Source organism: Talpa occidentalis, unplaced genomic scaffold (assembly GCF_014898055.3).
Source record: "Talpa occidentalis isolate TD23 unplaced genomic scaffold, MPIMG_talOcc4v2.1 talOcc4.16, whole genome shotgun sequence".
Lineage (NCBI taxonomy): Eukaryota > Metazoa > Chordata > Mammalia > Eulipotyphla > Talpidae > Talpa > Talpa occidentalis.
In genome coordinates, this window is record NW_023601653.1 from 80995672 (window position 1) to 81017324 (window position 21653).

The window sequence follows — 21653 nt, forward strand, 5'->3', positions numbered from 1 at the left end:
GGCTATTCAGACTGATACATCGGAGCCATTCAGTCTCAAATACTTCAGTACATTACCACAAAAGGAAGCAAAGAAGAAATTCTGGAAGAGTTTGGGACTCAGAAAATTTCAGGGCAACCGTAGTACTGCTCTGAGGTTTTGCAAACATCAAAGGTTTCTCTAGAATGCTAGGGAGACTAAGGAATTATTTGAAAGAACAAGCATCACAAGCCACTAGTGGTGTTCTATTACCATAGGGCACAAGAATGATTTGCTGATGTGCTATCCTGACAGATGGGGAAATACAATTTTCATAAGATTTTTTTTTCTATAAGGCAATATGTATAGATCTCCTGCTGTACACTGAGTGTTGGGGCTATTGTGAGTGCTGGGAAAATCTCTGTGAGATTTTCATGGTTTTTCTCTTACTTTAAAATTGATCTTTAGGTCAGGAAAAAGACAAACCATTGATCTGAAACATACAGCAAGGGAAGGGGAGGGAGAGGGTCAAAACAGGGGAGGGAAGAGCATAAGGGACTGTGGTGATCAATCACGGGTGCTGTGATGGTGGGAGATTTACGGGGATTACATATAAGAGGAGAAGTCAAATATTGCCCAAAAATGAACAATGATGTAAGAAAATAAATATAAAAATTTTTTTGAATAAAATTGATCCTGTAACTGAAATAGAAATGAAACTTCAGATGGATATTTACCCAAAAGCCCATCTGAAGACCCAAGGTAAAACAGAGTTAGAAAATGAAGCACTTCTATGAGATGATTATGATCAAATAAAAGTTTAAAAATGTGTTTCTATTCAACTGTTTGGCAACTTTCTTACATAACTTTCTAAAATATTTTTATATTTTTTCAGACTGAAAAGTTATGATTTTTTATTACACACCCAATAAATATCTGAAGAACGTGATGCACAACCATTCTGCAATAACAACATTCATCCTGCTGGGACTAACAGATGACCCACGATTGCAGGTTTTTCTTTCAGTGTTTCTGTTCCTCACATACATTTCTACTATTGTTGGAAATCTAATTATTATCCTTCTTACTCTGGTGGACTCTCACCTCAAAACACCCATGTACTTTTTTCTTAGGAATTTTTCCATGTTAGAAATAATATTTACAACTGTTTGTGTCCCTCGATTTCTATACAGCATGACAAGTGGGGACAGAAGTGTTACCTATAATGCTTGTGCCACCCAGTTATTTTTTGTCATCCTTGTGGGGGCAACAGAATTTTTCCTTCTGACCACTATGTCCTATGACCGCTACATGGCCATCTGTAAGCCCCTGCACTACGCCACCATCATGAATGAAAGGATATGCAACATCCTTGTTATTAGCTGTTGGCTGGTTGGGTTGATTGTCATACTCCCTCCACTTAGCCTGGGAGTTCAGCTGGATTTCTGTAACTCAAATCTCATTGACCACTTTGGCTGTGATGCAGCTCCACTTCTGAAGATTGTATGCTCAGACACTCAATTTGTAGAGCAAGTTGTTTTAATCATGGCTGTGCTGACCCTCATAGTCACTCTAGTCTGTGTAGTTGTGTCCTACACGTATATCTTCAAGACTATTTTAAGACTTCCTTCAGCTCAGCAAAGAAAAAAGGCTTTCTCCACTTGTTCTTCACACATGATTGTAGTTTCCATCACCTATGGAAGTTGTATTTTCATCTACATCAAACCAGCAAAGGAGGGAGTTGCCATTAATAAGGTGGTGTCATTGTTAAACACCTCAGTTATCCCTTTGATGAATCCTTTCATTTATACTTTGCGGAATAAGCAAGTCAAACAAGCATTCAAGGACTCAATAAAAAAGATGGCGTTTCTTTTCAAGAATTAGGGGACTAAGAGAATTTTTTAATTAAAAATATATACTTACAGAGGGAGAAGAAGGCAGAGTAAGAAGATCCTGAGCCCACCTCTTCCCACCACATAACAAATCTACCAGTGCATACTCAAAAATTGCCATTGAGACAGAAATGAAAACTAACAGAACAGCATTTCCACAGCAAGAGATAAAAGCCTTCCTTTGAGAAACATAGCAAATGTGGAAGACATGATCTTGCAGGAAAGCCACCTCAGTGTGGTGACCCAAAATCACCATATGTGACAAAGTGACAATGGCAAAAAAAAAAAAAAAAACGCGGATAAATAATCACCTTAAATATAAATGAATGAAATACAACCAAAGACCTAGAATCTAATAATGGATTTTTCAAAAAGACCCATCTCTATGCTGCCAACTAGACGACCACTTCAGGAGTAAAAGAGACACATGTAGAGGGTGAAAGAGTCTAAATAGTTACCTAATGAAATGGAAACAAAAGAAAGCTGGGTCACATCACACAAAATAAACTTTAAAACAAAGACTTCAATAAAAGACCAACATGGACAGTATGTAATGTAAAGGGGTCCATCCAACAAGACATAGCAACATACATCTAACATAGCAGCACCAGAATATATAGCAGATATTAGATACCTAAGGGGGGAAATTAACACATATACATTATCACAATAATATATATACTTTTAACACCCTTCTTACATCAATGGATAGATCATTGCTGGTTTGGTGTTTCAGTATGACATGTTGGGGAGAACTAATCTCCAGCTACTGAGTTATTCAAAAGAATAACAGCGAAGACCAGGAATATTTATCCTGTGTTTCAGGATCTGAAGCATCAAGGGCAGAGAGAGGGAGATTTCACATGGCAGACAAGGAGGGGGTGACCTCATCCTTACTACGAGAGTAAGATGAGGGTCTTCAGTAAAGAGAGGATATTCAATGACAAAGCTAGAACTGGATGAGATCCCCATGCTATGTTCTTCCAGGTCATAAAAAGAAGAGCAGTGGTTGCTTCTCTGATTCAGAAAAGGGCAGAACCTTAGGACACTGACTTACTCTTCCAGTAGGGAAAGACAAAGGACTTGGGCTATGATTTTACACCAGCATCCACATGAGCAGCAAGAATGAGCCTGTCCAACAAAATGTCAAGAAAAAGTAAAACCAGCAAGCTGACCATAGATCTGAGGCACACAGAAAGGGAGAGGGAGGGAGGGAGGGGGGTCAAAACAGAGGAGAGAAGCACACAAGGGAATAGGGTGATGGTTCACGGGTGATATAGTAGCTACAATGATGTAAGAAAAAAATTAATTAAAAATAAATCATAAAAAAAAAATGAGACCATCCAGAAATGCCAGCAGAGATAGTCAAAGAAAAAGCTCTACTCAAGATCACTGGGCAACATAAAGCTATAACAAAATAAGAAAAATATTCTGGAGCCAGGTCATTTTTTCCTAGTGAATAGGATGGAAAACTCTCAGTTGCCAAAAATAACAAAAAGTGGTTTAATTACCTATTGGGCTCAGACAAACCTTGATCAAAAAGGATATTGGCAATTTGGACCACATCAAACTAAGAAGCCTATGCACAGCGAAAGAAACTATCACTAAAATGAAGATTCCACACCAAATGGGAGAAAGTATGTACACACCACATGCCTGACATGGGCTGGTATCCAAGATCTGCAAAGAACTCATACAACTCAACAAAAACAACCTGCTCAAAAGATGAGCTGAAGAGTCAGATAGCCACTCCTCCAAAGAAGACATACCAATGGCCAAAAGGCTCATGAAAAAAAGCTCCTCATCACTTATTCTCAGGGAAATGCAAGTCAAAACCACAATGAGATATCAACTGACCTCTGTGATGTTGACCCATATTAAAAAGGACAGTATCAAGTGTTAACAAGGATGTGGACAAAAGCTGTCTCAGACACATTGGTGGGAATGTGGACTGGTCCAGTCCTCTATGACAATAGTATGGCGTTTGCGCAGGATCTTTGTCTACCTATTCTTTGTCTACCCAAAGAATGCAAAAAAACACTAATAGGAAATATACGTATGCCCTCCTCTATTCATTGCAGCACTATTGACAATAGCCAAGCTATGTGCCCAAAGACAGATGGGTGGATTAGGGCGATATGGTTTATAAACACAATGAAAACTACTCTGCTGTGAAAAAGAAAGAAACTCTTGACTTTTGTGACACACAGATAGGACTGGGGGAGAATGATGCTAAGTAAAATAAGTCAGAATGAGAAAGACAAATGCCCAGTGGTTTCACTTATCTGTGGAATACAGAGAAATAAACAAAGGGCCAAATAAAACATAATCAGTAACAAGCCCTAGAAATACGTCTGCAGGACTGAGATGGGAGATATGAGCAGAGGGAGGGGACACTGTGGACATGGCAGAGGACTGTGGTGTCCTTGGGGTGCATTTGGCATGTAACATGCACACAAAGGGTGTGATCCTATACCTTTCCATCAATACAATGTTGTAAACCAACACTGCCTCCATAAATAATAATAATAATAATAATAATAATAAAATGATTTCTGAAAATAAAGCTTTCATTTAAAATCTGTATCACTCCTGTGGGGCATCCTACTCAGTCACTTCTCAGTTTGCTTCTAAGGTAGGTAGTTACTTCTTTTCCCTTTGAGAGAAGTAATAAATATTGTATATAAAATAAAACAGAGTATCTATTCTGAAATCAGAATACAAAGAAAGTACTCAACAAAGAAATTCAAACATCATTTGGACACACCAGAGCACTGCCCCCCTCCCAGGGGTCCCTGAAGACATTGTTTCCAGTGCTCCTTGTGTGCTGTTGATTGGACTGCTGCCAACTCATTAGTAACTCTTGCAGCTGAATCACCAAGGACTATTTTGTTGTTCACTCGATGTTCCCTGTACACTGATAGCAGATTAAACATATAAAAGAAATGCTGCTGTTATAAAATTTGCAGGGAGCCTGCTTCCCCGCCCAAGGAGATCGCAGGTGCCCTTCTGACTGAAGTAAAGAGGAACATCCCTTATCTCCAACCACTCCCTTTTTCCTTGGAACTAACAAAATAACTGAAAAATCTAGTGTCAGAGGTTATTTTAGACTTGGTGGAGGACGTGGAGACGGGGCTGGGATCATTACAGTAGGGACAGTGACAATCTAGGAGAACTCGGTTGTCAGACTTGCCTCTGAAAGCGTGAGTGTGTGTGTGTGTGTGTGTGTGTGTGTGTGCAAGTCCATATATGTGTACACATGCATGTGTATAAGCCTATATAGAGGGGAAGATCAGGTGTTGATGGGTAGAATGTAAGAGCGAGTCCTGAGTACACAGAAACCTCTTCACCAACTTAACACCCCTCAAACTGTCCGTCCATCAAGGGCCACTGAGAAAGAATTGTCAAAAAAGTAAGTATGTAATTGTCATGACATATTCACACTCTATAAACATAGACAGGAGTAAGAACAGTCAGTTTTAAAATCTGGATTTCTATTCATTGTAGTTGACACTGCAGAAATACATCAGCAGGCATTTCTGATATGTGGTGATTGCAAATGAATATGAAATTAGAATTTCCTGCCATGGTCATTTTAACCCTGGAAAGAACCAGTCACAATCATCAGTTAAGGAGGCTGTTTCTTCTTAAGAGACAAAAAATAAAGGACAATGGAAAATTCACCACCACCCAATATCCACTAGTATCATAAAAATCAATTAATATCTGTCTTATAAATTATCTCCACTTTTGGAGGTGGAGGGAGTCAAAAAGACTCTCCCTCTGAATTTCAGCTTTTCAGTCCATAGTCTCTGACCCCAGTGAAGAACAAAAGAGGTTTGTTCCAAACATAAGTCAGATTATCCCAAACATACTTTTTAATGCACTAAGTAGGGAGCTAATAAAGGGCAGCAGTAAATCTCACCGTCTAGCTCCCAGTGCCAGCGAGAGCAGGGAGTTTTGCCTAAGTTAACGTTACTTGAAACTATTTCTTGAAAGGAAGGTGGTAAAATTATTTATTTGATGAAACTGTTTCAAGCTTTAATTGATCTAAGCTGTTAATAAATAAATAGCTTCACTCTCCCAGGGAAACGTCCCTCGTGTAATGCAGAATGTCGGCACGCCTGATAGGAGAGGCCAAGACAAAGCAGTTTTATACACAGAGGATCTGCCACCGCAGCTTCATGTGGTAACAGACGTAGTGTCGATTTAACCAGCTTCATCAACTAAAACGAGATGTCCCTGAAAGCTAACACATATTATATTAGACATTTTTAACATTAAATTAATAGGCAATAAATGCTAATATGATTGAGTTCACCCGTCTTTCCTATCAATAGAGAAGAATAAGAGCTTCGTTAAGAGAAGCAGAGAATGATTTCAGGTCCCAGACCTTGGTAGGAAAGGAAGAGCTGGAGTAACAATGTCGATGTTAGTACAGGATTTGAATTCTTCTGCAGTGCGAGAGAAAGAGGGAGAGAGAAAAACGGAGATAAATTTGGGGTGCAGGAATGAACCTGGCTGTCATTTAGTTTGGCATATTAGAGTCTCCCTCTTGCAAAAATATGGTGATCCCTCCCATGAGCTAAGAGAGGGGTTTCCCTGCTCTGAAATCACCCCTGTGAACCCAGAACTTTGATAACTCAAGATGACAGATGATGCCAACAAAGAATGAAACTATAGAAACTGAGTTAACAAGAAAATATGAATAAGCTACCTGTACAGCTTTTGGAAGGAACAGACAAGGCATCATTATCACTCCAAATTCAAGGTTGTATTTTCACTGTTATCTTGTGTTAGCATGTCTCTGAGTATGCACAAGAAGGAAATATTATCTCCCAGTGGCAGCCTGAAACTTCTGAGTGAGATGGTAACTAGTCTCTTGTATTATATTCTGCAAATAATAGATTGTATGATTTATTTGAATGAATAATATGGATTATTTATTTGAGCAAAAAAAAAGAGCAACCTCATGTATTTTGATTTTCTCCTTACATATTGGGTATTAGTTGAGGCAAGAAATTAACTTGCCTCTCCCACAGAAGTGTACAGGATTTCCCTATAATCCTTGAGCTTTGTCTATATTTGCTCACTTATCAATGTCCCCTGAAAAAATAAAAAAGATATAAGCACTTATATGGCCTACAAATGTAGTTACTAGATCTCCTTTTACAGGGTGGATACCTGAGAGGTTTAAGGGACTGGTTGGCAAATTAGTGGGAAAAGTTATTTGAGGAGAGAAAGGGCTGAAATTGTTTAGAAGGAGGTAACTAGGATCTAACCTGAGTCAGATTCTAATGATTGAATGAGAGCTGTGGTGAGCCGAAGGATGGTCAGACTTGCCAAAAAAAAAAGCAAATGTTACTTTCCTTCTAGACTCTGCTCCTGACCCAAAGCAGCAAGGAATAAGTCTGGGTTACATTCAGATTATAGAAAAATTTTTCTTTATGCCACTTCAGAAAACCCAATGCCTATGCAACCCCAAAACCGACTTGTAACTACTTTGCCTAGATATTGGATTAAAAAAAAAAAAAAAAAAGATGTGTCTTTGTATCTTAAACATTTGATCTCCCTATTTAGAGAAAAATCTAAAGTGCAAAGAGCAGAACTTACACTTCCAAATCGATGTGCTGTTGCTAAAATTAAAAATAACATCAGATAAACAACATGACCTATGTGTCCACACCCCGACTGTGCAACACCGAGTGAACCACATTGTAAGCGATGGCCTTTGCCCTGTCAGTGTAGGTCCATCATGTCAATAGATGTGCTGCTCTGGTAAGGTTTACTGATTATGGGGGAGGCTACACAGGAGCTATGTGAGAAATCTCTGTAAATTTCTCTCAATTTTGCTATGATCCTAAAATTGCTCCCCAAAAGTTTCATTTTAAAACATACAAAAAAGCCTATTAACAAATCCTTCCTGGTTTTAGAAATGGAGCATTTCAATACGGTCTCCAAAAGCATCAAAAGGTGAGGGTAGGAGAAAAAACTTCAAAAATGACTTTCCTTCAAGGATAAAGACAAATGAAAGATGTACACTAAACAATATTGTTGAGAAACTGCCTGTGCAACATATGAACTATGGTTGTTGGTTTTTGTTTTTTTTTTTTTGCTTTTATTTGACATCTTTGGAAATGCACTTTGTAATCACAGAATTATAAACATAGGAAGCTTATTCGATATTTCCTACAGGTGTCTCCTAATTCAATGTCAAAAGCACTGCTACACTGAAAATTGATTATTAAGTAAAAGAAGGTGCATGTGATCTGCCTGGCTGTCGTGTTTCCATTCAGGTCCTAACGCTTGCTTCTTATCATACTCCCTTCTACAGACCACATCCCCGTCGCCAGCTCAAGGCCGTGATGACAAATCACACAGTAATCACAACATTCATCCTGCTGGGATTGACAGACGACCCGAATCTACAAGTTGTGATATTTATACTTTTGTTTCTCACTTACGTGTTGAGTGTGGCTGGAAACATCATCATTATCGCCCTCACACTTGTGGATTCCCATCTTAAAACTCCCATGTATTTTTTCCTCCGAAATTTCTCTTTCTTAGAAGTGTCATTCACCACTGTCTGCATTCCCAGATTCCTGTATACTCTGACAACTGGTGACAATACCATCACCTATAATGCTTGTGCCACCCAATTATTTTTTATTGTCCTCGTTGGTGGGACAGAATTTTGTCTCCTGGCTATCATGTCCTATGACCGCTACGTGGCCATCTGTAAGCCTCTGCACTACACCACCATCATGAGCAGCAGGGTCTGCACAATGCTTGTCCTCTGCTGCTGGGTTGCTGGCCTGCTGGTAACCCTCCCCCTTCTTAGTGTCACCCTCCAGCTAGAATTCTGTGACTCCAATGTGATTGATCATTTTGGCTGTGATGCAACTCCTATCTTACAGATAACCTGCTCAGACACGGTGTTAATAGAGAAAATTGTTTTGAGTTTTGCAATTTTAGTATTCATTATTACCTTAGTGTGTGTGGTCCTCTCCTACACATATATTGTCAAGACCATTCTAAGATTCCCATCAGCCCAACAGAGGAAAAAGGCCTTTTCCACCTGCTCTTCCCACATGATTGTGGTCTCTATCACCTACGGCAGCTGCATCTTCATCTACATCAAACCTTCAGCAAAGGAAGGTGTGGCCATTAATAAAGTGGTGTCTATCCTCACTACTTCAGTTGCTCCTTTGCTTAACCCATTCATTTATACACTTCGAAACAAGCAAGTGAAAGATGCCTTCAAAAACACAGTAAAACAAATGACATTTCTCACAAAAAAGTAAAAGATTATTAACATTTTTTAGGCAAAGATCAATTAAATTTGTATCTTGAATGGATGACATTCAAGAATTTGCCAAAGAAATAGTTTCTCCCTATTCCGTAGGTTTATTAATCTTTCTCTTCTAATCCAAACTGCCAAATCAAGCTACTTATTTCTCCTTCTTTTAAGTTTCTTTTATTCATAATGGTTTCTTTAATAAAAGACATGTTCTAGAGATAAGATTCCCAAAATTCTCAATGTCATCAAGGGAACTACAAATAAATAAATTTGTATTTCTGGTCATACAGCATTCTCATGGTATGGATTATAAATGCTCAGAAAGTATTTCTCACTTCTTGTGAATACTTTGATATCTCACCCCCCAGTTGCACAAGGGTCAAGTTTCTTCACCAAAGTTTGAAAAGTGTGCACTCCATATATTTCTTTCTCATTTCAAAATGTCTGTTTTTCAGGAATGAGTAGAAGGGAGTAACTTCAAAATGAATAAAGATAACTAGTCTTTCTTTAAAACCAATTGATTCACAAAAATGTTTCTACTGGACTTTCTGGAGATTATTGTGTACACTGCATTCTGAAGTCTGATACTGCTATGGAAGGCAAAGAGGAAGTCTTCCAAATACTGGATGTTCCTACTGATGTTACCATGCATGTGAATTAAATAGAATACAGTGAGAAGGGGATGCTTTGTCCTGGTATCTCCCAAAAAAACTATTCAAATCCCAGGAAATTCCTCATTACAGATGAATTATTCAATTTAAATATAAATATGCCTGGGGTGAGTAGCATAAACATGATTATCAGTTTCTACAACATTAGGTGATTTCTACAACATTAGGTGAATTTATTTTCCGGATCTCCTATAGCACTGATGGTCAATTTTCCCAAAAGTACTTATTTAGAAACTGAAGAAAGAACTGGAATGGACGAGGTATCTTGGAAGACAAAGAAATACAGTAGAAGGGGCAACCTTCCTAATGGGTGAGTGGAAATCAAGAAAACGAAGAAAAGAATTCCTGAGACTCTCTCCTAACATGATATAGCACAGTAGTAGGGTAGGAAACATGGAAATAAGAGCTAAAGAACTTGAGTTCTTCTTTAGACTTTGTTCCTAACAAGCCTAGTGGCGCTGACCCTCGAAACTCTTTCTTCAAAGTTAGGAAATTATTGAAAATAAACTTTAAGGCACTTTACATTGCTCAACAAAAAAAAGAATTTTTTTTAAAGATTTATTTATTTATTTATACAAGCACTGGATACAGTCAGAAGCACGGGAGGGTGAGAGAATTCACCAGAGCCAGAGCGGGGACCAGAATAGGCAGACTGACGAAATACACTGCTGAAGGGAGCAGCAGGCATGGCTGGAGAGGTCTGCGTGCCATGTGGGACCCTCCTCTGGTGGCCAGGTTGCAGCCGGGGATCGAACCGGCGCTGCAGAGGCTGTGGGCAGCTTCGCAACCCAGCACTTAACTGCTGCACCACCAGGGAGGCCCCCCCAAAAAAAATTTTAAACATTCATTTTATTTATACAAGAGCTGTGGTACAGTCCAGAGGTGAGGGAGGGTGAGAGGACTCACCAGAGACAGAGCAGGGAGCAGAACAGGCAGACAGACCAAAGGCATTGCTGAGGGTAGCAGCGTTCAAGACAGGAGAGGTCTGCTGCTCCATGTGGGTTTCTCCCTGGCTGACTGGGGATTGAACCCACGCTGCAGAGGCTACGGACAGCTTCACAGTGCTGCGTTCAAGCCATCACCACCTGGGGGCCCACTCAACAAAATTTCTTAAGTCCTTAATCATTTTATTTCTAGTAATCTGGTACCCATTTAGCTAGCTTTGTCATTCCTGTTCCTTTAGAGCAGTTCAAAGAAAAAAAAATGACCAACCAAGAGAGCATAAAAGAGAATTCTCATAAACTTGTGGAAGTATTCTCAGGTAATTCAACATGATGAAAGAAGGGAGTCCTAAGACAAGCCCAGAAGATGATGTGAAAGCTGTGGTGACGAGAACACAAAAGTGAATATTCCAAGGAGCATTGTCTGAATTAAGAGATTGGAGCAGGGAATCACACTAGAAAATACTTGATATTTTCTATTTTTCTGTTCACAAACACAGATATTTCCCTGGCACTATTACTCAAGGAGTCTCTTTAGTAGGGAGTTAAAACCACATTACTTGCAATAATAAGAATCTGTAGTAAGAGATCTCTGGCTAGCATTCCGGGGAAGCTCAGCAATGGGACCCCAATTACTGCTCATCTAGCAATCAATCACCACTCTGGAAGCGCTCTTCACTAACAGGTAACTAAGGAAATTAAACCTTAGGTTAGCCAACATTTTCACCTCACTCCGCTGCTGACAGTCTCTAATGTCTCTCTTATTTTTACACACAGACCAGGTCACAGTCAGGAATTGGTGATGAAAAATCACACTGCAATAACATTTATCCAGGAAGGACTTACAGATGATCCAAATCTATAAGTTCTGCTTTTGATCTTTTTGTTACTAACCTTTTTGTCGAGCGTTATCTGGTATCTGACCATCACTCTCACTCTGGTGGATTCTCACCTTAAAACACACATATATTTTTCTCCAAAATTTCTCCCTTTTTGGAAGTCTCATCCACAACTGTCTGCATTCCCCAAATCCTCTACACAATGGCATCTGGGGACAATACTGTCACCTACAATGCATGTGCAACTCAATTGTTCTGTGTTATTGTACAAATTGTGACGAAGTTTTTTCTCCTGGCTGCCATGTCCTATATTGCTACATGGCCCTCTGTAAGCCCCTGCACTACGCCACCATCATGAATGAAAGGATATGCAACATCCTTGTTAATTGCTGTTGGCTGATTGGGTTGATTGTCATACTCCCTCCACTTGGCCTGGGAGTTCAGCTGGATTTCTGTAACTCAAATCTCATTGACCACTTTGGCTGTGATGCAGCTCCACTTCTGAAGATTGTATGCTCAGACACTCAATTTGTAGAGCAAGTTGTTTTAATCATGGCTGTGCTGACCCTCATAGTCACTCTAGTCTGTGTAGTTGTGTCTTACACGTATATCTTCAAGACTATTTTAAGACTTCCTTCAGCTCAGCAAAGAAAAAAGACTTTCTCCACTTGTTCTTCACACATGATTGTAGTTTCCATCACCTATGGAAGTTGTATTTTCATCTACATCAAACCAGCAAAGGAAGGAGTTGCCATTAATAAGGTGGTGTCATTGTTAAACACCTCAGTTATCCCTTTGATGAATCCTTTCATTTATACTTTGCGGAATAAGCAAGTCAAACAAGCATTCAAGGACTCAATAAAAAAGATGGCATTTCTTTTCAAGAATTAGGGGACTAAGAGACTTTTTAATTAAAAATATATACTTACAGAGGGAGAAGAAGGCAGAGTAGGAAGATCCTGAACCCACCTCTTCCCACCACATAACAAATCTACCAGTGCATACTCAAAAATTGCCATTGAGACAGAAATGAAAACTAACAGAACAGCATTTCCACAGCAAGAGATAAAAGCCTTCCTTTGAGAAATATAGCAAATGTGGAGACATGATCTTGCAGGAAAGCAAGATCACCACCTCAGCTTGGTGACCCACAATTAGGAAGGATATGTGACAAAGTGATAATGGCAAAAAAAAATGTGGATAAATAATCACCTTAAATATAAATGAATGAAATTCAACCAAAGACCTAGAATCTAATAATGGATTTTTCAAAAAGACCCATCTCTATGCTGCCGACTAGACGACCACTTCAGGAGTAAAAGAGACACATGTAGACTGAGGGTGAAAAAGTCTAAAAAGATGCCTAATGAAATGGAAACACAAGAAAGCTGGATCACATCACACAAAACAGACTTTAAAACAAAGACTTTGGGTGGGGGGCAAAGACTTCAATAAAAGACCAATATGGACAGTATGTAATGTAAAGGGGTCCATCCAACAAGACATGGCAACATACATCTAACATAGCAGCACCAAAATATATAGCAGATATTAGATACCTAAGGGGGGAAATTAACACATACACATTATCACAATAATATATATACTTTTAACACCCTTTTTACATCAATGGATAGATCATTGCTGGTTTGGTGTTTCAGTATGACATGTTGGGGAGAACTAATCTGCAGCTACTGTTATTCGAAAGACCAGGATATTTATCCTGTGTTTCAGGATCTGAAGCATCAAAGGCAGAGAGAGGGAGATTTCACATGACAGACAAAGAGAGGGTGACCTCATCCTTACTACAAGAGTAAGAGGAGGTTCTTCAGTAAAGAGAGGATGTTCACTGGCAAAGGTGAGATCCCCATGCTATGTTCTTCCAGGTCATAAGAGGAAGAGCAGTGGTTGCTTCTCTGATTTAGAAAAGGGAAGAACCTTAGGACATTGACTTACTCATCCAGTAGGGAAAGACAAAGATTTGGGTTATCATTTTACACCAACATCAACATGAGCAGCAAAAATGAGCCTGGGCCTCCATGGTGGCACAGGCGGTTGAGCACCACACTATGAAGCTGTCCACAGCCTCTGCAGCGCAGGTTCAATCCCAGCCAGCCAGTGAGAATACCACATGGCGCGCAGACCTCTCCTGCTGCCCACTGCTCCCCTCAGCAGTGTGTTTCGTCAGTCTGCCTGTTCTGTTCCTGCTCTGTGTCGGGTGAATCCTCTCACTTTCTCATGCATCTGGCCTGTACCCCAGCACTTGTATAAATAAAAAATAAATCTTTAAAAATAAATAAATAAATAAAAAGAATGAGCCTGTCCAACAAAATGTCAAGAAAAAGTAAAACTAGCAAGCTGACCATAGATCTGAGGCACACAGAAAGGGAGAGGAAAGGAGGGAGGGGGGTCAAAACAGAGGAGGGAAGCACACAAGGGAATAGGGTGATGGCTCATGGGTGATATAGTAGCTACAATGATGTAAGAAAAAAATAATTAAAAATAAAGAAATCAGGCCTCCCCGGTGGCGCAGCGGTTGAGCGCTGGGTTGCGAAGCTGCCAGCAGCCTCTGCAGCGCCGGTTCGATCCCTGGCTGCTCCCTGGCCACCGGAGGAGGGTCCCACATGGCGCGCAGACCTCTCCTGCCGCCCGCTGCTCCCCTCAGCAGTGTACTTCGGTCCTTCTGCCTGCTCTGCTCCCCGCTCTGGCTCTGGTGAATTCTCTCACCCTCCCGTGCTTCTGACTGTACCCAGTGCATGTATAAACAAAAAAACAAACAAATGAATAAATAAATAAATAAATAAATAAATAAAAAAATAAAGAAATAAAAAAATAAAGAAATCATAAAAAAAATAATGAAACCATCCAGAAATGCCAGCAGAGATAGTCAAAGAAAAAGCTCTACTCAAGTTCACTGGGCAACATAAAGCTATAACAAAATAAGAAAAATATACTGGAGCCAGGTCATTTTTTCCTAGTGAATGGGATAGAAAACGCTCGGTTGCCAAATTAACAAAAAGTGGTTTAATTACCTATTGGGCTCAGACCAACCTTGATCAAAAAGGATATTGGCAATTTGGACCACATCAAACTAAGAAGCCTATGCACGGCAAAAGAAACTATCACTAAAATGAAGATACCGCACCCAATGGGAGTAAGTGTGGACACACCACACACCTGACATGGGCTGGTATCCAAGATCTGCAAAGAACTCATGCAACTCAACAAAAACAAATAACCTGCTCAAAAGACGAGCCGAAGAGACAGACAGACACTCCTCCAAAGAAGACATACCAATGGCCAAAAGGCTCATGAAAAAAAGCTCCTCATCACTTATTGTCAGGGAAATGCAAGTCAAAAGCAACATGGATGGAGCTAGAAGGGATCATGCTCAGCAAAATAAGTCAGAAAGAAAAAGAAAAATACCAGATGGTCTCACTCATAGCAGGAATTTAGCAAACCTAAATAAGAGACCAGGAAAAAGACTAATCAATACAAAGTGAAAATCAAAATCAACAAGTAACTATAAAGCAGAGACACACTATGGGTGGGGGGAGGGGCAAGGCAAGGAAGAACTAGAGTCAAAATAAGGGGGGAGGTGCAAGTATATGGGGAATATAACCAAAATGAAAATGCATACATTGTGCAAAGATGAAAAAAGATGTAAGGATTATATAAAATAAAATATTGAAATAAAAAAACTGTCTAGATATACTATTTCCTTGAGAGGCTATGTGTTTTCTGTGAAAAAATATATGAGTAACCAATTAGAAATATCCTAATTTATTAAAGTAATAAAAATTTGTCACTCATTTGAAATAAATGTGTATAAGTTAAAAAAAAACAAGGATAGTATCAAGTGTTAACAAGGATGTGGACAAAAGCTGTCTCATACACATTGGTGGGAATGTGGACTGGTCCAGTCCTCTATGACAATAGTATGGCGTTTGCGCAGGACCTTTGTCTACCTATTCTTTGTCTACCCAAAGAATGCAAAAACACTAATAGGAAATATATGCATGCCCTCCTCTATTCATTGCAGCACTATTGACAATAGCCAAGCTATGAGCCTAAAGACAGATGGGTGGATTAGGGTGATATGGTTTATAAACACAATGAAAACTACTCTGCTGTGAAAAAGAAACTCTCGACTTCTGTGACACACAGACAGGACTGGGGGAGGATGATGCTAAATAAAATAAGTCAGACGTAGAAGACAAACACCAGTGGTTTCACTAACCTGTGGAATACAGAGAAACAAACAAAGGGCCAAATAAAACATAATCATTAACAAGCCCTAGAAATATGTCTGCAGAACTGAGATGGGAGATATGAGCAGAGGGAGGGGACACTGTGGACATGGCAGAGGACTGTGGCATCCTGGGGGTGCATTTGGTGTGTAACATGCACACAAAGGGTGTGGTCCTATACCTTTCCATCAATACAATGTTGTAAACCAACACTGCCTCCATAAAAAATAATAAAATGATTTCTGAAAATAAAGCTTTCCTTTAAAATCTGTATCAATCCTGTGGGGCATCCTACTCAGTCACTTCTCAGTTTGTTTCACTGTAAGGTAGGTAGTTATTTCTTTTCCCTTTGAGAGAAGTAATGAACAATGTGCATAAAATAAAACAGAGTATCTATTCTGCAATCAGAATAGAGAGAAAGCACTCAACAAAGAAACTCAAGCATCATTTGGAGACACCAGACCACCCCCTCTACTTCCCTACCCCCCCACCCCAGTCCCTGAAGACATTGTTCCCAGTGCTCCCTGTGTATTTGCGTGTTGGTTGGACTGCTGCCAACTCATTAGTAACTTTTGCAGCTGAATCACCAAGGACTACTTTGTTGTTCACTCGATGTTCCCTGTACACTGATAGCAGATTAAACATATAAAAGAAATGCTGCTGTTATAAAATTTGCAGGGAGCCTGCTTCCCTGCCCAAGGAACTAAAGAGGAACATCCCTTATCTCTAACCACTCCCTTTTTCCTTGGAACTAACAAAATAACTGAAAAATCTAGTGTCAGAGGTTATTTTAGACTTGGTGGAGGACGTGGAGACCGGGCTGGGATCATTACAGTAGGGGCAGTGACAATCTAGGAGAACTCGGTTGTCAGACTTGCCTCTGAAAGCGTGTTTGTGTGTGTGTGTGTGTGTGTGTGTGTGTGTGTGCAAGTCCGTATATGTGTACACATGCATGTGTGTAAGCCTATATAGAGGGGAAGATCAGGTGTTGATGGGTAGCATGTAAGAGCGAGTCCTGAGTATACAGAAACCTCTTCACCCACTTAACACCCCTCAAACTGTCCTTCCATCAAGGGCCACTGATAAAGAACTGTCAGAAAAGTAAGTATGAAAAAAAAAATTTTTTTAAAAAGTAAGTATGTAATTGTCATGACATATTCATACTCTATAAACATAGACAGGAGTAAGAACAGTCAGTTTTAAAATCTGGATTTCTATTCATTATAGTTGACACTGCAGAAATATATCAACAGGCATTTCTGATATGTGGTGATTGCAAATGAATATGAAATTAGAATTTCCTGCCATGGTCATTTTAACCCTGGAAAGAACCAGTCACAATCATCAGTTAAGGAGGTGTTTCTTCTAAAGAGACAAAAAATAAAGGACAATGGAAAAGACACCACCACCCAATATCCACTAGTATCATAAAAATCAATTAATATCAGTCTTATAAATTACCTCCACTTCTGGAGGTGGAGGGAGTCAAAAAGACTCTCTTTCTGAATTTCAACTTTTCAGTCCATAGATAGTCTCTGACCCCAGTGAAGAACAAAAGAGGTTTGTTCCAAACATACTTTTTAATGCACTAAGTAGGGAGCTAATAAAGGGCAGCAGTAAATCTCACCGTCTAGCTCCCAGTGCCAGTGAGAGCAGGGAGTTTTGCCTAAGTTAACTTTACTTGAAACTATTTCTTGAAAGGAAGGTGGTAAAATTATTGATTTGATGAAACTGTTTCAAGCTTTAATTGATCTAAGCTGTTAATAAATAAATAGCTTCACTCTCCCAGGGAAACGTCCCTCGTGTAATGCAGAATGTCGGCACGCCTGATAGGAGAGGCCAAGACAAAGCAGTTTAATGTACAGAGGATCTGCCACCGCAGCTTCATGTGGTAACAGACGTAGTGTCGATTTAACCAGCTTCATCAACTAAAACGAGATGTCCCTGAAAGCTAACACATATTATATTAGACATTTTTAACATTAAATTAATAGGCAATAAATACTAATATGATTGAGTTCACCCGTCTTTCCTATCAATGTAAAAAATAAGAGCTTTAAGAGAAGCAGAGAATGATTTCAGGTCCTAGACCTTGGTAGGAAAGGAAGAGCTGGGGTAACAGTGTCGATGGTAGTACAGGATTTGAATTCTACAGTGCGAGAGAGAGGAAGGAAAAGGGGGAGGTAAATTTGGGGTGCAGAAATGAAATTGGCCTGTTGTTCATTTTGATGTATTAGAGTCTTCCTCTGGCAAGAATATGGTGATCCCTCCCATGAGCTAAGAGAGGGGCTTCCCTGCTCTGAAATCACCCCTGTGAACCCAGAACCTTGATAACTCAAGATGACAGATGGTGCCAACAAAGAATGAATCTATAGAAACTGAGTAAACAAGAAAATATGAATAAGCTACCTATACAGCTGTTGGAAGGAACACACAAGGCATAGTTATCACTCCAAATTCAAGGTTGTATTTCCACTGTTATCTTGTGTTAGCATGTCTCTGAGTATGCACAAGATGGAAATATTATCTCCCACAGGTAGCCTGAAATTTCTTTGAATAAGCAACCTATTCATAATTTAATTTCTAGTCTCTTATATTATGTTCTGTAAATGATAGGTATGATTTATTTGAATGAATAAATATAGATTATTTACCTGAGCAAAAAAAGAGCAGCCTAGTTATTTTGATTCCCTCCTAACATATTGGGTATTAGTTGAGGCAACTGTTAAAACACAAAAGAAATTAGCTGTCCTCTCCCGCAGAAGTGTATAGGATTTCCCTATAATTCTTGAGTTTTGTCTGTATTTTGCTCATTTGTCAATATCCCCTGATAAATATATATATATATAGATATATATATAAGCACATATATGGCCTACAAAGGTATTTACCAGATCTCCTTTTACAGGATGGATACCTGAGAGTGGCTGCTTGAAATATGAATCTTGAGGAGGGTGAGTTTTGACATGAAGGAATCTTCTAAGCTCTTTGGTAATAGGGTTTCTGGAAAAACATAAATCAGAATGTAGGGGAATGCTGAAATGGATTGCAGTAAATGTCAGTGAGAAAGGTAGGGTATTTTACAATTTTTTTACATATTGTTGATTTTTCTGTCCAGTTGTGGCTGGATAAGGCTTGGGAAAGTTTCATATATCAAAATTCACAGAACATAAGCATCAGGGTTAGGGGACTGGTTGGCAAATTAGTAGGGGAAAGTTATGTGAGGAGGGAAAGAGCTGAAATTGTTCAAAAAGGAGGTTACAAGGATCTAATCTGAGACAGATTCTAACGATTGATTGAGTGAGAGCTGTGATGACCCCAAGTTTGGTCAGACTGGCAAAAAAAAGCAAATGTTACTTTTTTTAAGATTTATTTATTTATACAAGAACTGGGGTACAGGCCAGAGGTGCAGGAGGGTGAGAGGATTCACCAGAGACAGAGTGGGGAGCAAAACAGGCAGACAAACCGAAGACACTCCTGAGTGGAGCAGCGGGCGAGACAGGAGAGGTCTGCCCCACCATGTGGGTGGCAGCGAACAGCTTCACAGCACTGCACTCAACCCTCTGCACCACTAGGGAGGCCCGCAAATGTTATTTTCTTAAGTTTGGGTTACATTCAGATCACAGAAAAAATTTTCTTTTTGCCACTTCAGAAAACCCTATGCCTAAGCAGCCCCAAAACTGACTTACAAGTACTTTCTTTGCTGATATTGGATGAAAAAAAAAAAAAAGATGTGTCTTTGTATCTTAAACATTTGATCTCCCTATTTAGAGAAAAATCTAAAGTACAAAGAGCAGAACTTACACTTCCAAATCAATGTGCTGTTGTTAAAATTAAAAATAACATCAGATAAACAACATGACCTATGTGTCCACACCCCGACTGTGCAACACCGAGTGAACCACATTGTAAGCGATGGCCTTTGCTCTGTCAGTGTAGGTCCATCATTCAAGAAATATGCTACTCTAGTAAGGTTTACTGATTCTGGGGGAAGCTGCACATGGGTAAGACAGGATACATGTGCGAAATCTCTGCAATTTCCTGTGATATTTGCTATGTTCCTAAAATTGCTCCCAAAAAAGTTTCATTTTAAAACATACAAAAATGCCTATTAACATATTCTTCCTGGTTTTATGGTCTCCAAAAGCATCAAAAGGTGAGGGTAGGAGAAAAACTTCAAAAATGACGTTCCTTCCAGGATAAAGACAAATGAAAGATGTACACTAAACAATATTGTTGAGAAACTGCCTGTGCAACATATGAACTATGTTTTGTTTTGCTTTTATTTGACATCTTTGGAAATGCACTTTGTAATCACAGAATTATAAACATAAGAAGCTTATTCGATATTTCCTACAGGTGTCTCCTAATTCAATGTCAAAAGCACTGCTACACTGAAAATTGATTATTAAGTAAAAGAAGGTGCATGTGATCTGCCTGGCTGTCGTGTTTCCATTCAGGTCCTAACGCTTGCTTCTTATCACACTTCCTTCTACAGACCACATCCCCGTCGCCAGCTCAAGGCCATGATGACAAATCACACAGTAATCACAACATTCATCCTGCTGGGATTGACAGACGACCCGAATCTACAAGTTGTGATATTTATACTTTTGTTTCTCACTTACATGTTGAGTGTGGCTGGAAACATCATCATTATCGCCCTCACACTTTTGGATTCCCATCTTAAAACTCCCATGTATTTTTTCCTCCGAAATTTCTCTTTCTTAGAAGTGTCATTCACCACTGTCTGCATTCCCAGATTCCTGTATACTCTGACAACTGGTGACAATACCATCACCTATAATGCTTGTGCCACCCAATTATTTTTTGTTGTCCTCTTTGGAGCAACAGAATTTTTTCTCCTGGCTGCCATGTCCTACGACCGCTACGTGGCCATCTGTAAACCCCTGCACTACACCACCATCATGAGCAGCAGGATCTGCACGATGCTCGTCCTCTGCTGCTGGGTTGCTGGCCTGCTGATCATCCTCCCTCCTCTTAGCGTCGGCCTCCAGCTGGAATTCTGTGACTCCAATGTGATTGATCATTTTGGCTGTGATGCAACTCCTATCTTACAGATAACCTGCTCAGACACAGTGTTAATAGAGAAAATTGTTTTGAGTTTTGCAATTTTAACACTCATTGTTACCTTAGTGTGTGTGGTCCTCTCCTACACATATATTGTCAAGACCATTCTAAGATTCCCATCAGCCCAACAGAGGAAAAAGGCCTTTTCCACTTGCTCCTCCCACATGATTGTGGTCTCCATCAGCTACGGGAGCTGCATCTTCATTTACATCAAACCTTCAGCAAAGGAAGGTGTGGCCATGAATAAAGTGGTGTCCATCCTCACTACTTCAGTTGCCCCTTTGCTTAACCCATTCATTTATACACTTCGAAACAAGCAAGTGAAAGATGCCTTCAAAAACACAGTAAAACAAATTGCATTTCTCACAAAGAAGTAAGAGATTATTGATATTTTTGAGGTTAAGATCAATTAAATTTATATCTGAACAACTCATGGATGCCATTCATGAATTTGCCAAAGAAATAGTTTCTCCCTATTCCGTAGGTTTATTAATCTTTCTCTTCTAATCCAAACTGCCCAATCGAGCTACTTATTTCTCCTTCTTTTAAGTTTCTTTTATTCATAATGATTTCTTTAATAAAGGCGTGTTCTAGAGATAAGATTCCCAAAATTCTCAATGTCATCAAGGGAACTACAAATAAATAAATTTGTATTTCTGGTCATACAGCATTCTCATGGTATGGATTATAAATGCTCAGAAACTATTTCTC

The 21653-nt window shown here is 39.4% G+C and overlaps 3 protein-coding genes and 1 pseudogene across 3 annotated transcripts; all 4 read left to right on the plus strand.

Annotated features, from left to right (window-relative positions):
• Positions 1 to 888: 888 nt before the first annotated feature.
• Positions 889 to 1842, plus strand: LOC119248464 (olfactory receptor 6C2-like). Its single transcript, XM_037515420.2, has one exon. The coding sequence runs from the start codon at positions 907 to 909 to the stop codon at positions 1840 to 1842; it is 936 nt and encodes a 311-aa protein (XP_037371317.1). The 5' UTR covers positions 889 to 906.
• A 6335-nt stretch (positions 1843 to 8177) lies between these two features.
• Positions 8178 to 9154, plus strand: LOC119248465 (olfactory receptor 6C2-like). Its single transcript, XM_037515421.1, has one exon. It carries the CDS (start codon positions 8216 to 8218, stop codon positions 9152 to 9154), a length of 939 nt encoding a protein of 312 aa, XP_037371318.1. The 5' UTR covers positions 8178 to 8215.
• Positions 9155 to 11564: 2410 nt separating this feature from the next.
• Positions 11565 to 12492, plus strand: LOC119248467 (olfactory receptor 6C2-like; annotated as a pseudogene).
• Positions 12493 to 18767: 6275 nt separating this feature from the next.
• Positions 18768 to 21319, plus strand: LOC119248468 (olfactory receptor 6C2-like). The gene is made up of 2 exons (XM_037515422.2): positions 18768 to 18805; positions 20350 to 21319. The coding sequence occupies exon 2, from the start codon at positions 20378 to 20380 to the stop codon at positions 21317 to 21319; it is 942 nt and encodes a 313-aa protein (XP_037371319.1). The 5' UTR covers positions 18768 to 18805; positions 20350 to 20377.
• The last annotated feature ends 334 nt before the right edge of the window (positions 21320 to 21653 follow it).